Here is a 19,037-nt window from a genome sequence, read left to right on the forward strand (position 1 = left end):
ATTTTTCTCAAACCCTTCCAAAAAAATTGAAGAGGAAACATTTTTAACTCACTCTGAGTCCACCATTGCCTTGATACGAGAGCCAGAGAGACACTAGAAGAGACATAATAAATACAGAGAAGCTACTGATCAATATCTCTTGAACATTGATGAAAAATTCCCAAGAAAATAGTAGCAAATTGAATTCAGTGTATTAAAAGGATTAGGGATAGCTGTTGTGGTGCAGTGGGTTAAGTCACCTCTTGGGACACCCATATCCGATACAGAGAGCCTGGGATCAAATTCCCTTTGCACTTCTGACCCAGCTTTCTGCTAATGTACCTGGACATAGTAGAAGATGGCTCAAAGCTCTTGGGTTCCTGGCATCCACATGGCAGGCCAATATGGAGTTCCTGGCTCCTGGCTTTGTCCTGGCCCAGCCCAAGCTCTTGTGGCCATTTGGGGAGTGAGCCAGTGGATGAAAGATCTCTCTCTCTCTCTGTCTCTGCCTTTCAAACAAACAAGTAAATAAATCTTTTAATAATTAAAAAATAAGAGGATTATTTGGAGCAGGCCTTTAGCTAGTGGGTAAGTTGCTGGTTGGGAAGCCCAGATCCTTTGTCAGAGTGTCTGGGCTCCATTCCTGGCTCTGGCTCCCAGTTCCAGTTTCCTTCTAATGCAGACTGTCAGAGGCAGCAGGCTATGGCTCAAGGAGTTGGGCTCCTGGTACCCATGTGGGAAACCTGGATCTAATTCCTGGCTCCCAGCTTAAGTGTGACCAAGCCCTGGCTATTGCAGACATTTCAGGAATGAACCAGCAGGTAGGAGTTCTCTCTCCCTCTGTCTGTTTCTGCATGTCAAATAAACAAATAAATAGATATTGACAATATCACTTATTGATGACGATGTGGAGTGACTAGAACTGGCAAACATTGCTGGTGGGAATACAATGACATCAATAGAAGCTCTTAGCCTGATGATTTCACTCTTTGTATCTACCCAAAAGAAACAGAAACATATGTGCCACAAAAATTTAATAGGATAAAAAAGAGTCTATGAATTTGAAGAAAGAGTTGAGCCTTCCATCCCTCCTGAATTATCAGAGAAGTAGACTTTTTTTTAAAGATTTAATTATTTTTTATTTGAAAGTCAGAGTTATACAGAGAGAGGAGAGGCAGAGAGAGAGAGAGAGGCAGAGAGAGAGAGAGAGAGAGAGAGAGAGAGGTCTTTAATCTGCTGGTTCACTCCCCAATTGACCACAATGGCTGGAGTTGCGCCGATCCGAAGCCAGGAGCTTCTTCCAGGTCTCCCACGCGGATGCAGGGGCCCAAGGACTTGGGCCATCTTCTACTGCTTTCCCAGGCCATAGCAGAGAGCTGGATCAGAAGTGGAGCAGCCAGGTCTCGAACTGGCGCCCATATGGGATGCCGGTGCTTCAGGCCAGGGCATTGACCTGCTGCACCACAGTGCTGGCCCTAGAAGTAGACTTTTGATATAATTATTTCAGAAAGCACTAAACCACTCCCCCAATGTTACTATTCTTTAATTTTTTTTTTTTACTTTAAAGATTGATTTATTTATTCAAAAGACAGAGAGAGGAAAAGAGAAAAAGAGAGAAAGGAGGGAGGGGAGAGAGAGAGAGAGAGAGAGACAGACAGACAGACAGAGTAAATAAGATCTTCCATCCACTGGCTTACTTACTACTCAATGGCCACCGCAGTCAGATCTGAGCCAGGCTGAAACCTGGAGCCAAGAACTCCATCCTGGTCTCCCACATGGATGGCAAGGGCTCAAGCACCAGTGCCTTCCCAGGTACATTTGCAGGAAACTGCATCAGAAGCAGAACAGCTGGGATTTGAACTGGTAATCTGATTTGGGATGCTGGTGCTGGATCAGAAACAGAGAAGCCAGAACTGAAACTCAAGCACTCTCGTGTGAGATGTAGGTGTACCAGCAGCATCTTGACAGCTGTGCCAAATATTCCCCTACCCCTACCCCTGTCTTGTGTTTAACAGTCTGATTGAGGTACAATTAATGTGTAATAAATTGTAATTTAAAGGGTAGAGTTGTTTGAACAGTATAATGAAATTTTACATATGTATACCCTGTGAAAATGTTGTGGGGATTGGGACCCCCAAATTATGTTGTCGAGCTAAGCTCAGAGAGACCCCTACCTGTACTTAGTCCAGGTTCTTGTCTCCCTGTGTGTAGAAATACAACTGGGAAACATGGATAGAGGTGAGCAGAGGGGTACATACTATTGGAAAGCAAAAGATAGTACACACTCACACGTGAGTTCCGGCAGCCTCCAGGGGGAGAACTGCCCCTACCCAGGCTGTGGTCATTCTTTTTATAAGACAAAATGTGATGCTGGGGCAAGGCCTGACTGAATGTTCAAAGGAGGCAGGCTTTGGGGTAGGGGCTACAGGGTATGTGATGGTTTCCAGAAAGGTGTCATGGCATCTGGTACATGATGGAAAATGAGACTTAGCTGCATAATGAGAAGTGTGTGTGCCGAGTCTTAAGTTATGTTGAATTAGCATGGAAGGTGATGGCATTTGGGCAAGATGCATACTTGGCTTAGTTCTTAGCTCCTTGTATTCAGTAGCTATCTGCCTACCCAAATCAAAACCATCACCACAATCAATATAATGAACATATCCCCTACCCTAACCCTTTGCCACTTTCTAATTCCTACCTCCTCTTTGCTCCCATCATACCCATGGAAACATCGATCTGCTTCCAATCACTATTGGTTCATTCACACAAATATTTCCCAGAATTTTATATAACTGAAATCATACTAGAATTTGGCTTCTTTCACTAGCATAATTATTTTTAGACATATACATATACATGTACCCATAATTTGGTTCTTTTGAACTGCCAAGCAGCATTTCATTGTATGAAGAAATCATAACTCCTTTATTCCCTTGTCAACAGGCATTTAGATTGTTTCAACTTGAATCATTACAAATAAAACTGCTATGAGCATTTGTGTATAATTTCTTGTGTGGATGTATGTTTTTATATCTCATGGGTAGATGTTCAGGATTGAAATGGCTGCATTGTATTGTAGCTATAATTTTAAAATTTAAAGAAATTGTCAAACTGTCCACAGTGGTTGGGTCATCTTACATTTCCACCAGCAGCTTATGAGAGTTCCAGTTGGCCCATACCTTCACCCACCATCAGTATGGTTATTTTATTTTTATGTTTGCAACTGTGTTTTTTTATAATTTTAATTAGTTTTTACCAGACTCAATATAGTTCATAGAGTAGATACAATTCTAAAATATGATATTTCCTCCCTTCTTCTGTCTCTCCCCTCTCTCCCTCCCAGCCTCCTTCCCTCTCCCTTTCTTTCTATTTTTGTTTTTGAGATAACATTTTAAATTTACATTACAATAAAAAGGCTTAATACTTCACTGAATAAGAAGTTTGGCCAAGTAAAAAGCAAAAATACTCCAGTTTAGTGGGAATAAAAACAACAGCTACAAACAATCATTGAATAAAACAATGACTGTTTCACCCATATACAGTAAAATTTAAAGTAATCACACACCATTAACACTATAATAGTATAACATTCTAAACTATTGGCTTAGTATGGTTATTTTCCACTTTCACCCTTCTAGTGAGTGGGCGGTGTATCTCATTGTGATCTTAATTTGCATTTCTCTCATGATTAATGATGTTGAACCTTTCTTCATGTGCTTATTTACCTATATATCCTCTTTGGTGAAGGGTTTCTTCAAACATTTTCCATTAAAAGAATTGAGTGGTTAGTCTTATTGCTGAGTTGCCAGAGGTTTTTATATACTTTAAATGAATTATTTATTGAGTATAGGATTCACAAATATTGTCTTCTAGTGTGTGGCTTGCTATTTCATTTTGGTTTTTTTTTAATAGCTTTATTGAAATATTACTTACATACCATAAAAATTCAACTTACAATTCAGTGATTTTTCAGTAAATTTACAGAGCTGTGCAGCCATCACCACATTCCAGTTTTAGAATATTTCCATCAACCCCCAGAAAGATTTCATGTGCCATTTACAGTAATTCTGTTTCTGTCTGCAACCATGGGCAACCACTTCTTTCTATCTTGGTAGATTTCAAAATCTTTGGAACATTTCATTTAAATAGGTTCATATGATATGTGGCCTTTTGTGTGTTACTTCTTTCACTTAGCATAGTATTTTTAAGGTTCATTCTTGTAGCAAGTATCATTACTTAGTTCCTTTGTATTGTATTCATCCCTTGTATGGGCATAATCCCACATTTTTATTTGTCCAAGCTGATGGATATCTGGTTGTATGACTTTTGGCTATTAGGAATAGTGCTGCTTTGAACATTCATATGTAAGGCTTTGTATGAACATACGTTTTCCTTTCTCTTGGGGAGATTCATGTTACACAGATTCTCTGCAGAAACTGACACTGCAGCTCAATCGCTTGCACTCTCTCTTTACTCTTGGCCTCTACAGTACTCCTCTTTCCTAGTTTTCCTCTTTCTTCTAGGTCTTGTTTTGTTTTGTTTTTCATAACTCTTCTTTGTCATCTCCTTTTGATCCATTCCAGAATACAAACCTTTTTTAAAGATTTATTTATTTGAAAAACTGAATAAGAGAGGGAGAGAGGTGTAGAATGAAAAATCTTTCACCTGCAGGCTCACTCCTCACATGGCTGCAAAGGTTCTGGCTCAGCCAGGCTGAGCCAGGAGCATGGAATTCCATCCAGCTCAACCATGTGGGTGACAGAGGCCCAAACACTTGGGTCATCTTTTGCTATTGCCTTCCCAGGAACATTAGTAGGGAGCTGGATCAGAAGTGGAGCAGTTGGGATTTGAACTGGCACTCATGGGGTGTAGTTCCAGGTGATAATTTAACACGCTATGCCACATTTCTTCATCTGCTAGTTCACTTCCCAAATGGTTACAAGGGCTAGGTCTGGGCCAGGCCAAAGCCAGGAGTCAGGAATTCCATCTTGGTCTCCCCTGTGGGTGCCAGGGGCCCAAGAACTTGTGCCATCTTCTGCTTTCCCAGACACATTAGCAGGGAGCTGGCATCCCATATTGGAGCACTGGTTCGAGTTCCTACTGCTTTGTTTCTGATCCACTCCCTGTTAATGCACCTAGGAAGGTCACAGATGATGGCTCAAGTGGTTGGGCCTCCTCCACCCATGTAGGATACCTGGAAGGAGTTCCCACCTCCTAGTGTTGGCCTGATCCAGACCTGACTGTTGTGGCCATTAGGGGTGTAAACCAGCAGGTGGAAGATTTGTCTGTGTCTCTACCTTTCTGTCACTTTGCCTTTCAAATACAAATATAAATCTTTTTTTTTTTTTTTAAAGGCTACCTATTTGAGACAGAGTTATCAACAGAGAGAGGGAGAGACAGAAAGGTCTTCCATCCACTGGTTACTTTCCAAATTACCACAACAGCCAGAACTGGGCCAATCCAAAGCCAGGAGCCAGGAGCTTCTTCTGGGTCTTCCACATGGGTACAGGGGCCCAAGGACTTGTAGCATCTTCTGCTGCTTTCTCAGGCCTTAGCATAGAGCTGCATCAGAAGAGCAGCAGGAACACGAACCAGCATGCCCAATGCCCATATGGGATGCCAACGCTGCAGGCAGAGGCTTACCCTACTATATCACAGTGCTGGTCCCAAATATATATCTTTAAAAAAATTAGCTTCCATCACCCCTGGGTAAATTGCATTGTATACCTCTCTGTTCACCTGCAATGCTGCTTCTGGAACTGTTATTTTAGCTCAACCAGACTCAAATGTACCTGAATATAATGTTCTAAAATGTGTATTTTTCTATTGAAGTCATAGTGACTATACCTTTTATGGGGAACCAGTATTCAGTCTAGCAAGTCTGCATGAATCAGTGTATTTATGAAAATGACACTGTGTACAAATTATTTTATTTTATGTTGATGGTTAGCAAATTTTGGAAGGGAGACATTTGTTCTACAAAAAGTATGATTTAGTGTTGAAAACATCAATCACCATGGGTTGTATGTTTTTGTCAGGGCAGAAGGGGGCAGGTTTATTTAAGGAAATGTAGTTTTATATTCTTTCCTGCATTGTGATCCAAAATGTGTAGTTTGCTTATAATTTTGTTTGGCAAAACAATGTCACCTGCACTAACAGGGAGACAACGCCCAAAGTCATTGTTCCTGAGTTCTGATTCAAGTCTCACTGCAGGGTAACAATATCAATATTGCACCCACACAATGGTGCCTTTCTCTGCTGACATAAATCTAGAAAGGAAGGCCGCAGTTGTGGGGCAGTGGGTATAAGCCTCTGCCTGCAACACTGCCATCCCATATGAGCGCCTGTTTGAGTCCTGGCTGCTCCACTTCCAAGCCAGCTCCCTGCTAGTGTGATGGGGAAAAGGATGGCTCAGATGTGTGGCCCTTGCCACCTATGTGGGAGACCCAGATGGAGTTCCAGGCTCTTGGCTTCGGCCTTGCCCAACCATTTCTGCTGTGGTCATTTGGGGAGTGAACCAGAGGGTGAAAGTTCTCTCTCTCCCCCGTCACTCTGTCTTTCAAATAAATAAATAAACAAATCTTTTTTTTTCCCCTGTATTATTATTTTTTTTTGACAGGCAGAGTGGACAGTGAGAGAGAGAGACAGAGAGAAAGGTCTTCCTTCCTTTGGTTCACCCCCCAAATGGCCGCCACGGCCGGCACACTGCGCCAATCCGAAGCCAGGAGCCAGGTGCTTCCTCCTGGTCTCCCAAGTGGGTGCAGGGCCCATGCACTTGGGCCATCCTCCACTGCCTTCCCGTGCCACAGCAGAGAGCTGGACTGGAAGAGGAGCAACCGAGACAGAATCTGGCGCCCCAACCGGGACTAGAACCCAGGGTGCTGGCACCGCAGGTGGAGGATTAGTCCAGTGAGCTGCAGCGCCAGCCTCCTGTAGTATTTTTTATTCAAGGTCTGAATTTAAGTGAGAGAGAAAGAAAGAGAAAAAGAGGAGAGAGATAACTTCCATGTGTTGGTTCATTCCCCAAATGGTGCAACAGCTGGGGCTGGGCCAGACCAAAGCCAGGACTCCCACCTGGGTGCAGGGGCCCAAGGACTTGAGCCATCTTCAGCTCCTTTCCCAGGAGCATTAGCAGGGAGCTGGATGAGAAGTAGAGCAGCCAGGACTGGAACCAGCACCCATAAGAGATACTGGCATTGCAGGTGATGGCTTTACCCTCTACTCCACAACGCTGGCCCCTAAATAAATTTTTCTTAAAAAATAAATTAAAATCTACATGGGCAAATCCATATGAAACTAAGCCAAGTTTGTAAAATGTATAATTCAAGAACTACCTTTTCTTAATACCTAGTACCACAAAGAGAAAGATATCATCCATGGGTTCTCCATCTACCTCTGAAATAATTACTTTCCCAAGGCAATTCTTCCTCATCCCTCCACTAATGTTTGGACAAAACAAAAATTCTGGAACAAGAGAAGAGAGAATCCTGTAGATGCAGAGATAGTATGATAGGGACATAGGCAGAAGGAGACAAGAAAATATGGAGACTAAGACACTGCAATATCCTCTGACACCACTGGTCAAAGGAAATTCATAACCATCCTGAGATTGACAACCATTTTTGTTGTGAGGTAACCAGCCTCTTAACTGAATTGCAGGTAAAGATAATAACCTAGCTACAAGTTTCCACTTCTGGATGGATGAAAAAAATTACTTAGCACGATAACAAGTTTCTCCTCTAATCAACATCAAAATTAGCAATGGACTAACGAATAGCATGCACTATTAATGGCTCCAATGAGTCAGACCTTCCAGTATCCATACTGTTGGTAGTTCCCTCCTATATTGACTTTAGCCTTGGTCCCTTACTTACTTTGCTAACTATCTATGATCTCTTCTACTTCTCAATTCACTGTCATAGCTACAAAGGTTGGAGGTGTCAAAGAGGGGCTTTGCCCTTGCTGTTACCTATGCTTAGAATACTCTTGCCCAGACATGTGCACAGCAGCAGCAGCACAGCTGGCTCCCTCCCTTATTGCTTGAATCATGTCAGTGAGGTCTTCCTGGTCCACTGTTAAAACTGCAAACTTCTTGGCTGCACTTTTTTTTTTTAAAGAAAACATTTTAAAATTTATGTTTATTTAAAAGTTTTAAATTTTTTATTTGAAACGTAGAGAGACAGAAATAGTGAGTGATCTTCCATCTGTTGGCTTCCCAAATGCTTACAATAGCCAAGGCTAGGCCAGACTGAAGCCAAGAGCCTGGAACTCAATCAGGATCTACCACGTGGGAAGCAGGGACCCAAGACTTGAGCTGCCACCACTTGCTACCTACCTACCGTTATCAGGAAGCTGGAATCTGAAGTGCAGCCTGCACTGAAACCCAGGCACTTTAATACAGGATGAGGGGCATCCCAAGTGACATCTTAACGGCTGCACCACATAGCTTCCCTTATTTATTTTTAAAAATTTGTTTGAAAGACAGAGATCTTTCATCTGCTGATTCACTTCCCAAAACACTGCAACAGCTAGGGCTGGGCCATGTCCAAGCCAGGAGCCCAGAACAAACTCTGTGTCTTCCACATTGGTGGCAGAGACTCCAGCACTTTCAGATGTTATCACCAGCTGCCCCCCAGGGTGTGTATTCCTAGGAAGCTGGCACCCAAGCACTCTGATCTTCGAAGCAGGCTTCCCAATGGGTGTCTCAACCACTGCACCAAGACTGCCCTAGGCTGCACTTCTTATCCCTCTTTCTGTATTCTTTCCCCCCACGGCAATTACCACTGTCCAATGTCCTACCATAAATTTGTTTACTGGCTCCTCCACCTCTCCCTGTAAGCACCGCAACTACTCAGCACAGGTATTTTTGTCTTCCGTTCTTGTATCCTCAGCTTAACAAGCATCATGAGCTGAGGAAAGACTTGAGGAAGAAGTCGATTCATCTCTGCTCTGAAAATAAACGAAGACTGAGTAATCAGGCGACCTATCCAAGATCACAGAGGGCGACAATTTGCAACGCTGAGCTTCCAATCCAAGTCCGCATCCCACACAGGACATAGATTTTCTTTTCATTCCTTCCCTGGGGCTGCATTCGGTGGCACAGGTGGCATCCAGGATACACAAGCAGTCAGTGTGTTTGGCTTCTGTCTCCAACATTCTTGAAATGGGATTCCACGTGGGATTCGACCATTGATAATACTGCGTGGCACTGGCTGAGTTATTCAACTTCTGGGTTTGCTTTGCTCAAGTGTAAAATCGGCGTTTGGACCCATTTCTCTCAAATCCTTTAACACTTCTAGCTTTCGGGAAGTTCTCCCATTCCGTGCCGCTCCCTTGGGCGACACCCAAGGGGCAGTGCGGTCCTCAAGCTTTTACAAGCCGGAACCCGGAAGCAAGCAGGGAAATAAGGCTTCCCCACGGCGTCCGAACGCTCCGGGTCACAGCCCCAGCGTTGGCCTGCAGGCAGCCCAGCCCTCCAGCGTCTCCGGCGCAGCCTCTGCACACAGCCTCAAGGGACCCGTTCGCCCATCATCGTCCCAGCGAAGAACTAGTCTCCTCCCCTCCAGGGCCGAAAGCCCCGGAAGTGACGCCGCGGACGTGCGTGACGTGCGTGCGCTCGCGGCGCCGGGGCGGGGCGTGAGAGGGAGGGCGGGTGTGAGGGCGGGGAGTGGACTGGCCGACTCAGGACCCACTTGAGCGCCGCGGGGAGAGCGGCGGTCCCGACGCCGGTGGAGCCGCCGACGAGGTGGGGATCAGAGGGACGGGGTACGAGGGTGGCGCCGTTCGGAGCTCCGGGAGGGGGCAGCGACGTCGTCCCGCGCGGGCCGAGGGCTGCTGGGTCATTCGTCCGTGCCGTCCGGCCGGCGGGAGCCGGTTCGCGTCGGTGTCTCCGGCCGCGCTTCGTCCCACACCCGGGCCCCGGGCAGCGCGGCCCTGCCGGGCCCTAGGCCGTCGCGGTCTTCTCATCTTCTTAGTGCTCGCCCTCCCCTGTTTCAGGCAGTGGTTGCCAAGTTCTGCACGGCCCGGCCGAACTCGGACGGACCGACTGCCTCCTGCCACCCGTGCACCCTCCCGGGGGTGGCTCGCTCCTCAGCCCGCGGAGTCCGAAGGGACACCTGTGGTGGCGGCCGTTCTGGTGGTGCCCGGACTCCTCCAGAGCGCGTCTGGGTCGGAGGCTCGGACCCAGAGCTAAGCCCGGCCAGGACGGGGGCGCCGGGACAGAACCGCCCGGGAGCCGGGCGGGGTGCTGTCTTGTCGCTGCGCGGGGATTTCAAGTCTGTGGTCCTGACTTCATCCCGCGCGCGAGGGCAGAGGGGTGGGACCGGGTCGGAAGTCCCTGCTTGCGGACCGTCTGGGTGGAGAGCTCGCTGCCCATCGCGGAAGTTCAGTGGGGAGACAGGGAAGGACTGAGCCGTCGGGAGACCGGGTCATCGGCAGCTGGCGGTGTCTCAGCGCGGCTGACCAGTCCCTGCGGTTGGAAATGTGGCCGAGGGGCGCGGTGGGCTCGGCTCACCTTGGAGATGCGATGGGAAATTTTGCCAGGACGAGTTTGCAACATCACCTGGTTTTTGGCTGAAAAGATTTTTTGGGAGAGCTCATAAGAATAGTTGGCGCTTTTCCCTTTGTAAAACTAAAATTGTTTTCACACATACACACACACACACACACACCCAAAACGTAAAATGGTTGTACCAAGAAAGCTTGCGGGAGGTACCGGAAGATTTGATTATGTTGTTAATCCATTTAATGATAAGTCAGACTTAAGAGCTGCTGGTTCTTAGGCGGAGGGTTAACACGTGTTCTGGGTTTGAATTTTTACTTCTCTTCCAAGCAGGTCTATTTCTCTCCAGAAGTTAGCCAATTTAGGAGAGGGATGCATGGTAAAGATACTTTTAATACAGCGTGGCAAGGGTGTGTGCTAAGTGCTGAGCAGCTTCGGCCATGGCCACGCAGTTGGGTGTGGAGGGCGGAGGAAGGGAATACTTTTCTGAAGTGTCCTAGAGCTTGAGTAACATTCAGACTAACTAAGTGGGATGGGAATGTTGGAAGTAGGTGAGAATATGGGGGAGGGAGGAACTAAAGAAGAGGCCACTAACTACAAGGAGGTGCTTGTGGGATTGTTTTGTGGTTAAAATGGAATTTTACCTAACTCTTCCACACTGGCCTGCCCTGTGGCTGATGAGTCGGATATGGTGCTTGGTTATGTCTTGTATTTCAATCTTTTCTGCTCATTAAATGTTCAAATTGAATTATGTGTTCATTTACTGTTGGTTTCTTTGTGTAAGGAAGGGTTTTTGATCAGCTAAGTTGTAGATGTCTATAAACAAGAATTCTGCCTTTGTCTCTTTGCGTTTGCATTCTAAATTGGGCATTCACAAGTAGTTGGCTTGATGAGGATAATTCATTGAATTCTGGTGTTTATTTAGGAAACATTTTGGTCAGTACTCTCCCATTGAAATGTCTACATATGGAACTTAGATCTTGTTTCTTTTACTGGTGTCAGTTTTTGGCTGGAGTCAGGATTTCACACTTGATTGCATGAGTTTAATTTCTGGGATGTATGTTTCTATTGGCTGTGAAGTAAATTCTTTTAGTAGAGTTGATCTGCCCCTAAAATATAGGAGATACCTATGTAACCTAACACCTGGGACTCAGAGTAGACATGGTGCCAGCTGACCATCGCCAGTTATACCATGCACACTAAAAACATAGTTTCACAGTTAAGACCCAACGTTTCTTTCCTTTTCTTTCTTCTTCTTCTTTTTTTTAAAGTTTATTTATTTGAAAAGCAGAGTTACAGGAAGAGGAGGAGAGAGCAAGAGTGAGAGCGAGAACGAGATACTTTCCATCTACTGATTCATTCCCCAAATGGCCCAATGACCGGGGCTGGGTCAGGCTGAAGCCAGGAGCTTCAACCAGGTCTCCCATGTGGGTGCAGGGGCCCAAGGACTTGGGCCATCTTCAGCTGCTTTCCCAGGCATATTAAGCGGAGAGCTGCATTGGAAGTGGGACAGTCGCGACCATATGGGGTGCTGGTGCTGCAAGCCATGGCTTTAAGTGTTGTGCCACAGCACTGGCTCCAAGGCACAACATTTCCAAAGTTTTTGTAAATGCTTACCTCTGTCATAAATCATGGTAGAAATGTTGTGTATGTTATTTTGTATAGCTGAATTGCCTCAGGTAATCTATACTATTGATAAGCATGGGAAACAACAGCTGACTTCTCTTTATCCCACTAAACATTACTTGTTAGATGTTTAGATAAAGCTTCTAAAATGCTTTAATAAGAGGTAGTACTTTCATAGTGCTGTTTTCAAGTTCCCTGTAAAATTCCTGTTTTTGATGAAGTTGCTGTCAGTGGAGTAGGAAGTATAATTTTTATTGTAAGGTGGAAAGTTTTTATTTGTTTTTGGTAGCAAAGCTCACACAATTGTTTGTGGTCAATAGGAGGGCCAAGAACCTTGATTGTGATCAATTAATTAGATGTAGTTAAAATTAAGGTTCAGATCAGAATGATAAGTGTGTGTTCATGAGTGGGTGAACTATTCCAAAGTGAGCTTCTTAAGCTTTTTATTTTCCCAACCAAAGCAACAAGATTGCTGAAATTCTGGAAGCAGAAATGTAGCAAGAACCTTTTTTGCTCTAAATTCTGTGCTGTGTCAACTTAAGGAGAGGGAGTGATTGGCAACATTCTCTGTTAGGCCTAAGACAACTCAAATTGTACAAAAAATTTTTTTAAAAAGGTTTTATTTATTTGAGAGACAGTTACAGACAGTGACAGGGAGAGAACGAGAGAAAGGTCTTCCATCCACTGGTTCACCCCCCAAATGGCTGCACCACCAGAGTTGTGCCAGTCCAAAGATCTGAAGCCAGGAGCTAGGAGCTTCTTCCAGGTCTTCTACGTGGGTGCAGGAGCCCAAGGATTTGGGTCATCTGCTGCTTTCCCAGGCCATAGCAGAGAGCTGGATTGGATGTGGAGCAGCTGGGACTAGAACTGGTGCCCATATGGGATTGCTAGCGCTGCAGGCAGAGGATTAACCACATCGCCGGCTCCCACAAAATCTTTTTTTTTTTTTTAAAGATTTATTTATGTATTTGAAAGTCGGAGTTACACAGAAAGAAGGAGAGAGAGAGAGAGAGAGAGGTCTTCCATCCACTGGTTTACTCCCCAGATGGCCCCAACGGCCTGAGCCGCCCTGATCTGAAGCCGGGAGTCAGGAGCTTCTTTGGGGTCTCCCATGTGGGTACAGGGGCCCAAGGACTTCGGCCATCTTCCACTGCTTTCCCAGGCCATAGCAGAAAGCTGGATCGGAAGTGGAGCAGCCAGGACTCGAACTGGCGCCCACATGGGATGCTGGCACTTCAGGCAGCGGCTTTACCCACTATGCCACTGCGCCAGCCCCGGCACAAAAATCTTATGAACTACTTTTGAAGTTGGCCTGTTCAGTTTCCACTCAAAATAAGTACTACATTGTAATTGCATTTTAGAATGATTTGGTCTGTAATTTAAAATTAAAATCGGCTTTTGGGGTATTTTCACATAGGAGTATGTTTATAATTTTCTTTGTGATCTAAAGTTAAAAATATATAGTGAAAATGTTTTATTTTTGTGGTTCCTCTGCTAGAATTTTTTAATTTTAGATGTAATATTTGTTAAAACACTTTTTTCTTTCCTTTAGAAACCACTTTGGAGCATGTAAAAGAAAATAACTTTAGAAATTAACTCACAAAAATGTTTTATTAATGGAAGAAAATGTCTTCATATTGTGCTATACCTTTTGAAGGTGGATAGTATCATTTTCTTGTCACACAGCTTGTTCCAGAAAAGATTTGTAATGATTTTTAAAGAAATAATGCATACATACAGAAATAAGTGATTAGTCAACTCTGAACTGAAGGAGAAGGTTACTGTATTCAGAGTACTGTTGGGCTGAAGTATTAGAGGGCCACAGATTTGGCTTTGCTTGTTAGTAGCAAATATTGCCAGTATTAGAATTTAGTAGAAATGCAATCAGTTACTTGGGTGAGTGACCATAATAAGATCACTGACATCAGTTTCTCCTTTGGATCCCCAAAACCTGCTTGTATTAAAAAAAACTAATCAATTCCATCCTTAAGTAAATAACTCTTAGGTTTCAAAGTGCTGTTGTGTTTTGCTTTATGTTTTAGTAGAACTCCTCCTTGCCTCTTTGTGTAGGTTGTTGATATAAAATCAAAATATAATTCAGTAAAAAGCAGTTCTGGTTCCAGCAAAATAATGTGATCTAGGTACTTAGATCTCCAGACTCATTTAAAGATCTGTTTTAGATTATCTAGCTAAGTAGGTGGACTTTTCAGGCCATCTTCCCTAAGTATTTTCCTTCTCAGTGGAGCTTCTGTAATGCATGTCTGTGGTGGGATTTGAGTTTGTGTTTCTTCTTTCTTGAGCACATCTATTTTATGTTGTTGGTTAATCACAGAGCTTTGTGTTTTAATAGAACTGTGTTACACATCGTGGGGGGGTATGACAATCATATTTGAATGAAAGCCACTCACCTCCACACAGACATGGGCTAAGGGAACATCAAACCATAGACCTAAGATTCATTTGAAAGTAGGTTTTGAGATGTGAGCTCCAGCATGGAGAGCATTGGTTTGAAATCTTCAGGTGTATGATTTATTTTTCAGATAGGAACAGACCCACTCATCTTAGGTGAAGGGTGTAGTAAGTTGTTAATTCTGTATTTCCCTCAAATTGAAGAAGTTACCTTTTCAAGTTCAAATTTATTGAGTGCTAGCAAGGGCAAGGCCCTATGCTAATAGACCATCCGTATTCATATCCTTCAGTAAACAGTGGGTGAAACTCCTTGCCTAAATATAGTTGCGTAATGTTTTATTTCCTTAATTGCATTTCCATATAGCTTTTGACATTGTTTATTAAGCATGTTCCTGAAAAATGAGTTGGCTAGTGACCAAAATTTTGAATAGGATATTTTAAGAAGAACACAAATAAAAAGTGTAAACATAGAGGCAGTTGTTTAGCCTAGCAGTTAAGATGCTGACATCCCATATTTTAGTATCTGGGTTCAAATCAAGTTCAGGATCCTGATTCCAACTTCTTGCTAATGCAGACCCTGAGAGAGGGCAGTTGATGTTGCAAATACTTGGGTCCTGGCTGTCCCTGTGGGAGACTTGGATTGATTTCTGGGCTCCCAGCTTTTGCCTTGCCTAGCCTCTGCCCTTATGAGCATTTGGGGCATTTGAAGAGTCATCCAGGGGGTAGGGTCTGTCTCTTACTCTGTGCCTCTCACATAACAAAAGAAAACAAGTGTAAAAACTGTAGGCTACTGAAATAGAATGTCTAAAAATTCATCATAATCCATATCTAAAGATAGTTTGCGTGGCTCCTACTTAGCAAATTCAATATATAATTTTATTATTTATATTTATTGGTCATTGCAGTTGAGGTTTGAAGTGTGATAAGCATATTGCTTTTATTTGCCTAGTGTTTCTTTTTTTTTTTTTTAAAGATTTTATTTATTTATTTGAGAGATAGTTACAGACAGTGAGAGGGAGAGACAGAGAAAGGTCTTCTGTCCATTGATTCACTCCCCAGATGGCCGCAATGGTCTATCCGAAGCCAGGAGCCAGGTGCTTCCTCTTGGTCTCCCATGTGAGTGCAGGGGTCCAAGGACTTGGGCCATCCTCGCCTGCTTTCCGGGCCACAGCAGAGAGCTGAATGGGAAGAGGAGCAGCTGGAACTAGAACCAGCGCCCATATGGGATGCCAGCGCCGCAGGTGGAGGATTAATCCACTGTGCCATGGCACAGGCCCCTGCCTAGTGTTTCAAATGTTGTGTAGTCATGAATGGGCACATAGACCTTTTTTTTTTTTAATATTTGTTTATTTATTTGAAAGAGTTACACAGAGAAGGAGAGGCAAAGAGAGAGAGGTCTTCCATCTGCTGGTTCACTCCCCGATTGGCTGCAACGGTTAGAGCTTGAAGCTTCCTCCTGGTCTCCCATGTGGGTACTGGGGCCCAATGACTTGGGCCATCTTCTGCTTTCCCAAGCCATAGCAGAGAGCTGGATTGGAAGTGGGAGCAGCTGGGACTCGAACTGGCGCCCATATGGTATGGCGGCACAGCTACTTGCTGTGCCACAATGCTGGCCCTGGCACATAGATTTTTTTTTTTTTTGCTTATTTTTAAATTTTTTTTTGACAGGCAGAGTGGACAGTGAGAGGTAGAGACAGAGAGAAAGGTCTTCCTTTGCTGTTGGTTCACCCTCCAATGGCCGCTGCGGCCGGCGCGCTGCTGCGGGCGCACCTTGCTGATCCGAAGGCAGGAGCCAGGTGCTTCCTCCTGGTCTCCCATGGGGTGCAGGGCCCAAGGACTTGGGCCATCCTCCACTGCACTCCCGGGCCATAGCAGAGAGCTGGCCTGGAAGAGAGGCAACTGGGACAGAACCTGGCACCCCTACGGGGACTAGAACTCGAGGTGCCGGCGCCGCAAGGTGGAGGATTAGCCTATTGAGCCGCGGTGCCAGTGGCACATAGATCTTAATAACATTTATTAGAAATAATCAGATGGAAAAGTGCTTTCACACCCATACGCTAACTGTTGAAACCTCTATGAAACCTTGCTCTGGTGTTACCTGCTCCAGCAAATAGAATATCTGTGACAATGATAATTGAGATTTAGTATTTAAGCCTTTTAAATGTCAGCAGTAGTAGACATCACTTTCTCCCCAAAGCCTACTTTTGTTCTTGGATGTATTGAGGAACAAATTGCAGTTTTTTGTTATAAGAGCACTTGTAGAGACTGAGCTATAGAAAAATTTTGCCTTTTCAGTACTTCAGTCTAGTTACTGAACAGATTTAAAATATAATTCTCAAACATTATTTTCTGTATGAGTGTATATACATTATATGGTGGTTGAGAAATAAGTTGAGATTCTTTGGATTCTGACAGAAAAATTATTCGATAGGTTGTATTACAGGTCCAAACAGTTCCGGCCCTAAATATATCCAATAACGGATAAAATGATAATTCTACCATTTTAGGTCAGTGGACCATAGATTTTTTTCTTTTAATTTTTATTTAAGTGACAGAGTTGCTATCCAGTAGCTTACTCCTCAAATGCCTATAATAGTCTGTCCAGGCTGAAGCTGCATTGGGAACTCAATCCAGGTCTTCTACATGTGCAGCAGGGAGCCATTACCTGCTGACTCCCAGGGTGCACATTAGCAGGAGGCTGAAATAAGAAGCAGAGCTAAGGGGCTGATATTGTGGCATAGTGGATAAAACTTCTGCTTGTGATGCTGGCATTACATATAGGTGCCAGTTTATGTCCCAGCTACTCCACATCTGACCCAGCTCCCTGCTAATGGCCTGGAAAAAGCAGTAGAAGATGGCCCAAGTGCTTGGACCCCTGTCACCCATGTGGGAGACCTGGATGAAGCTCCTGTCTTTGACCTGGCTCAGCCTCAGCCTGTGTGGCCACTTGGGGGAGTGAATCAATGAGTAGAAGACCTCTCTCTCCCTCCTTTTCTCTCTGTAACTTTGACTTTCAAATAAATAAATAAATAAATAAATAAATTTTTTTTTTTAAAGCAGAACTTGGAATTAAACCCAGACACTCCAATATGGGATATATCCCAACCAGTGTCTTAACCATTAGGCTAACCACCCGCTTTGGAATAGATTTCAGTTTCTTCTGTAAATGGTTTAGCTGTGTTTGGAGAAGATTCTCAGTACTAGAAAATATTTAAAAAGAGCTACAGAGAGGAGGCTGGCGCTGCAGCATGGTGGGTAAAGCCGCTGCCAGCAGTGCTGGCTTCCCATATGGGTGCCAGTTCGAGTCCCAGCTGCTCCCCTTCCAATCCAGCTCTCTGCTATGGCCTGGGAAAGCAGCAGAAGATGGCCCAAATCCTTGGGCCCCTGCACCCACATGGGAGACCTGGAGGAAGCTCCAGAGCTCCAGGCTCCAGCCATTGTGGTCAATTGGGGAGTGAACCAGCAGAATAGAAGACCTCTCTCTCTCCTTCTCTCTCTTTGTAACTCTTCGAATAAATAAATCTTAAAAAAAAAAAAAAAAAGAGCTGCAGAGAGAGAATCTCTTCCATCTGCTGGTTCACTCTGCAAATGGCTGCAACTGTGAGGGCTGGGCTAGGCTGAAGCCAGGAGCCAGGAGTTTCTTCCAGGTTTTCCACATTTGTGGCAGGGCTGCAAACACTTGGGCCATCCTCCACTGCTTTTCCTAGGCTATTAGCAGGGAGCTGGATCCGAAATGGAACAACTGGAACTTGAAATGGCCCCATATGGGATGCCGGCTTCACAGGCAGTGTCTTTACCTGGTGTGCCACAACACCGGCCCTGAAAATATTTTTAAAAGATTTTATTTCCAGGCCGGCGCCGTGGCTCAACAGGCTAATCCTCCGCCTAGCGGCGCCGGCACACCGGGTTCTAGTCCTGGTCAGGGCATCGGATTCTGTCCCGGTTGCCCCTCTTCCAGGCCAGCTCTCTGCTGTGGCCAGGGAGTGCAGTGGAGGATGGCCCAAGTGCTTGGGTCCTGCACCCCATAGGAGACCAGGATAAGCACCTGGCTCCTGCCTTCGGAACAGCGCGGTGCGCCGGCTGCAGCGCGCCAGCCGCGGTGGCCATCGGAGGGTGAAGCAACGGCAAAGGAAGACCTTTCTCTCTGTTTCTCTCTCTCACTGTCCACCACTCTGCCTGTCAAAAAGTAAAAAAAAAAAAAAAAAGATTTTATTTCCTTCTTTCTGTGAGTTTAATTAGGTTTTATGATCAGGAATTTTAGTAGCTTTCAAAACTTCACAGTCTAGCACCAGAGACTATCTTCTGATCATTATGTTTTTATTGTCCAAAACATGTTTGCCCTTTATTTTGTGTTTTGAAAAAAATTGAGTTTATAAGCATTTCAGAACTCATAAAATATGTGTCTGTGTGTGAATTTTACAGTATTTTAAAGAAGTCTAATACTTATGCTCTAAGTTATTTGATGCTTGTAGATTTTTTTCTCTGAGTTAGCATGAGTTCTGTAATCACAATTGGTTACAGC

At 44.5% G+C, this 19,037-nt stretch overlaps 2 protein-coding genes across 3 annotated transcripts in view; both read left to right on the forward strand.

The window, feature by feature from the left end:
* Positions 1–9,526, forward strand: part of KCTD7 (potassium channel tetramerization domain containing 7) — a 42,116-nt gene extending 32,590 nt beyond the window's left edge. The window contains exon 5 of the mRNA XM_062179815.1: positions 8,871–9,526. Within this exon, the coding sequence (XP_062035799.1) occupies positions 8,871–8,892 (22 nt within the window). The 3' untranslated portion in view covers positions 8,893–9,526. The remainder of the gene's footprint in view (positions 1–8,870) is intronic.
* Positions 9,527–9,643: 117 nt separating this feature from the next.
* The window catches only part of RABGEF1 (RAB guanine nucleotide exchange factor 1), a 72,986-nt gene continuing 63,592 nt past the window's right edge, over positions 9,644–19,037 (forward strand). For both annotated transcript variants that reach the window (XM_062180144.1, XM_062180145.1), the window contains exon 1: positions 9,644–9,724. The gene's annotated coding sequence lies outside the window, so the exon portion shown is untranslated. The remainder of the gene's footprint in view (positions 9,725–19,037) is intronic.

Source organism: Lepus europaeus, chromosome 21, assembly GCF_033115175.1.
Source record: "Lepus europaeus isolate LE1 chromosome 21, mLepTim1.pri, whole genome shotgun sequence".
Lineage (NCBI taxonomy): Eukaryota > Metazoa > Chordata > Mammalia > Lagomorpha > Leporidae > Lepus > Lepus europaeus.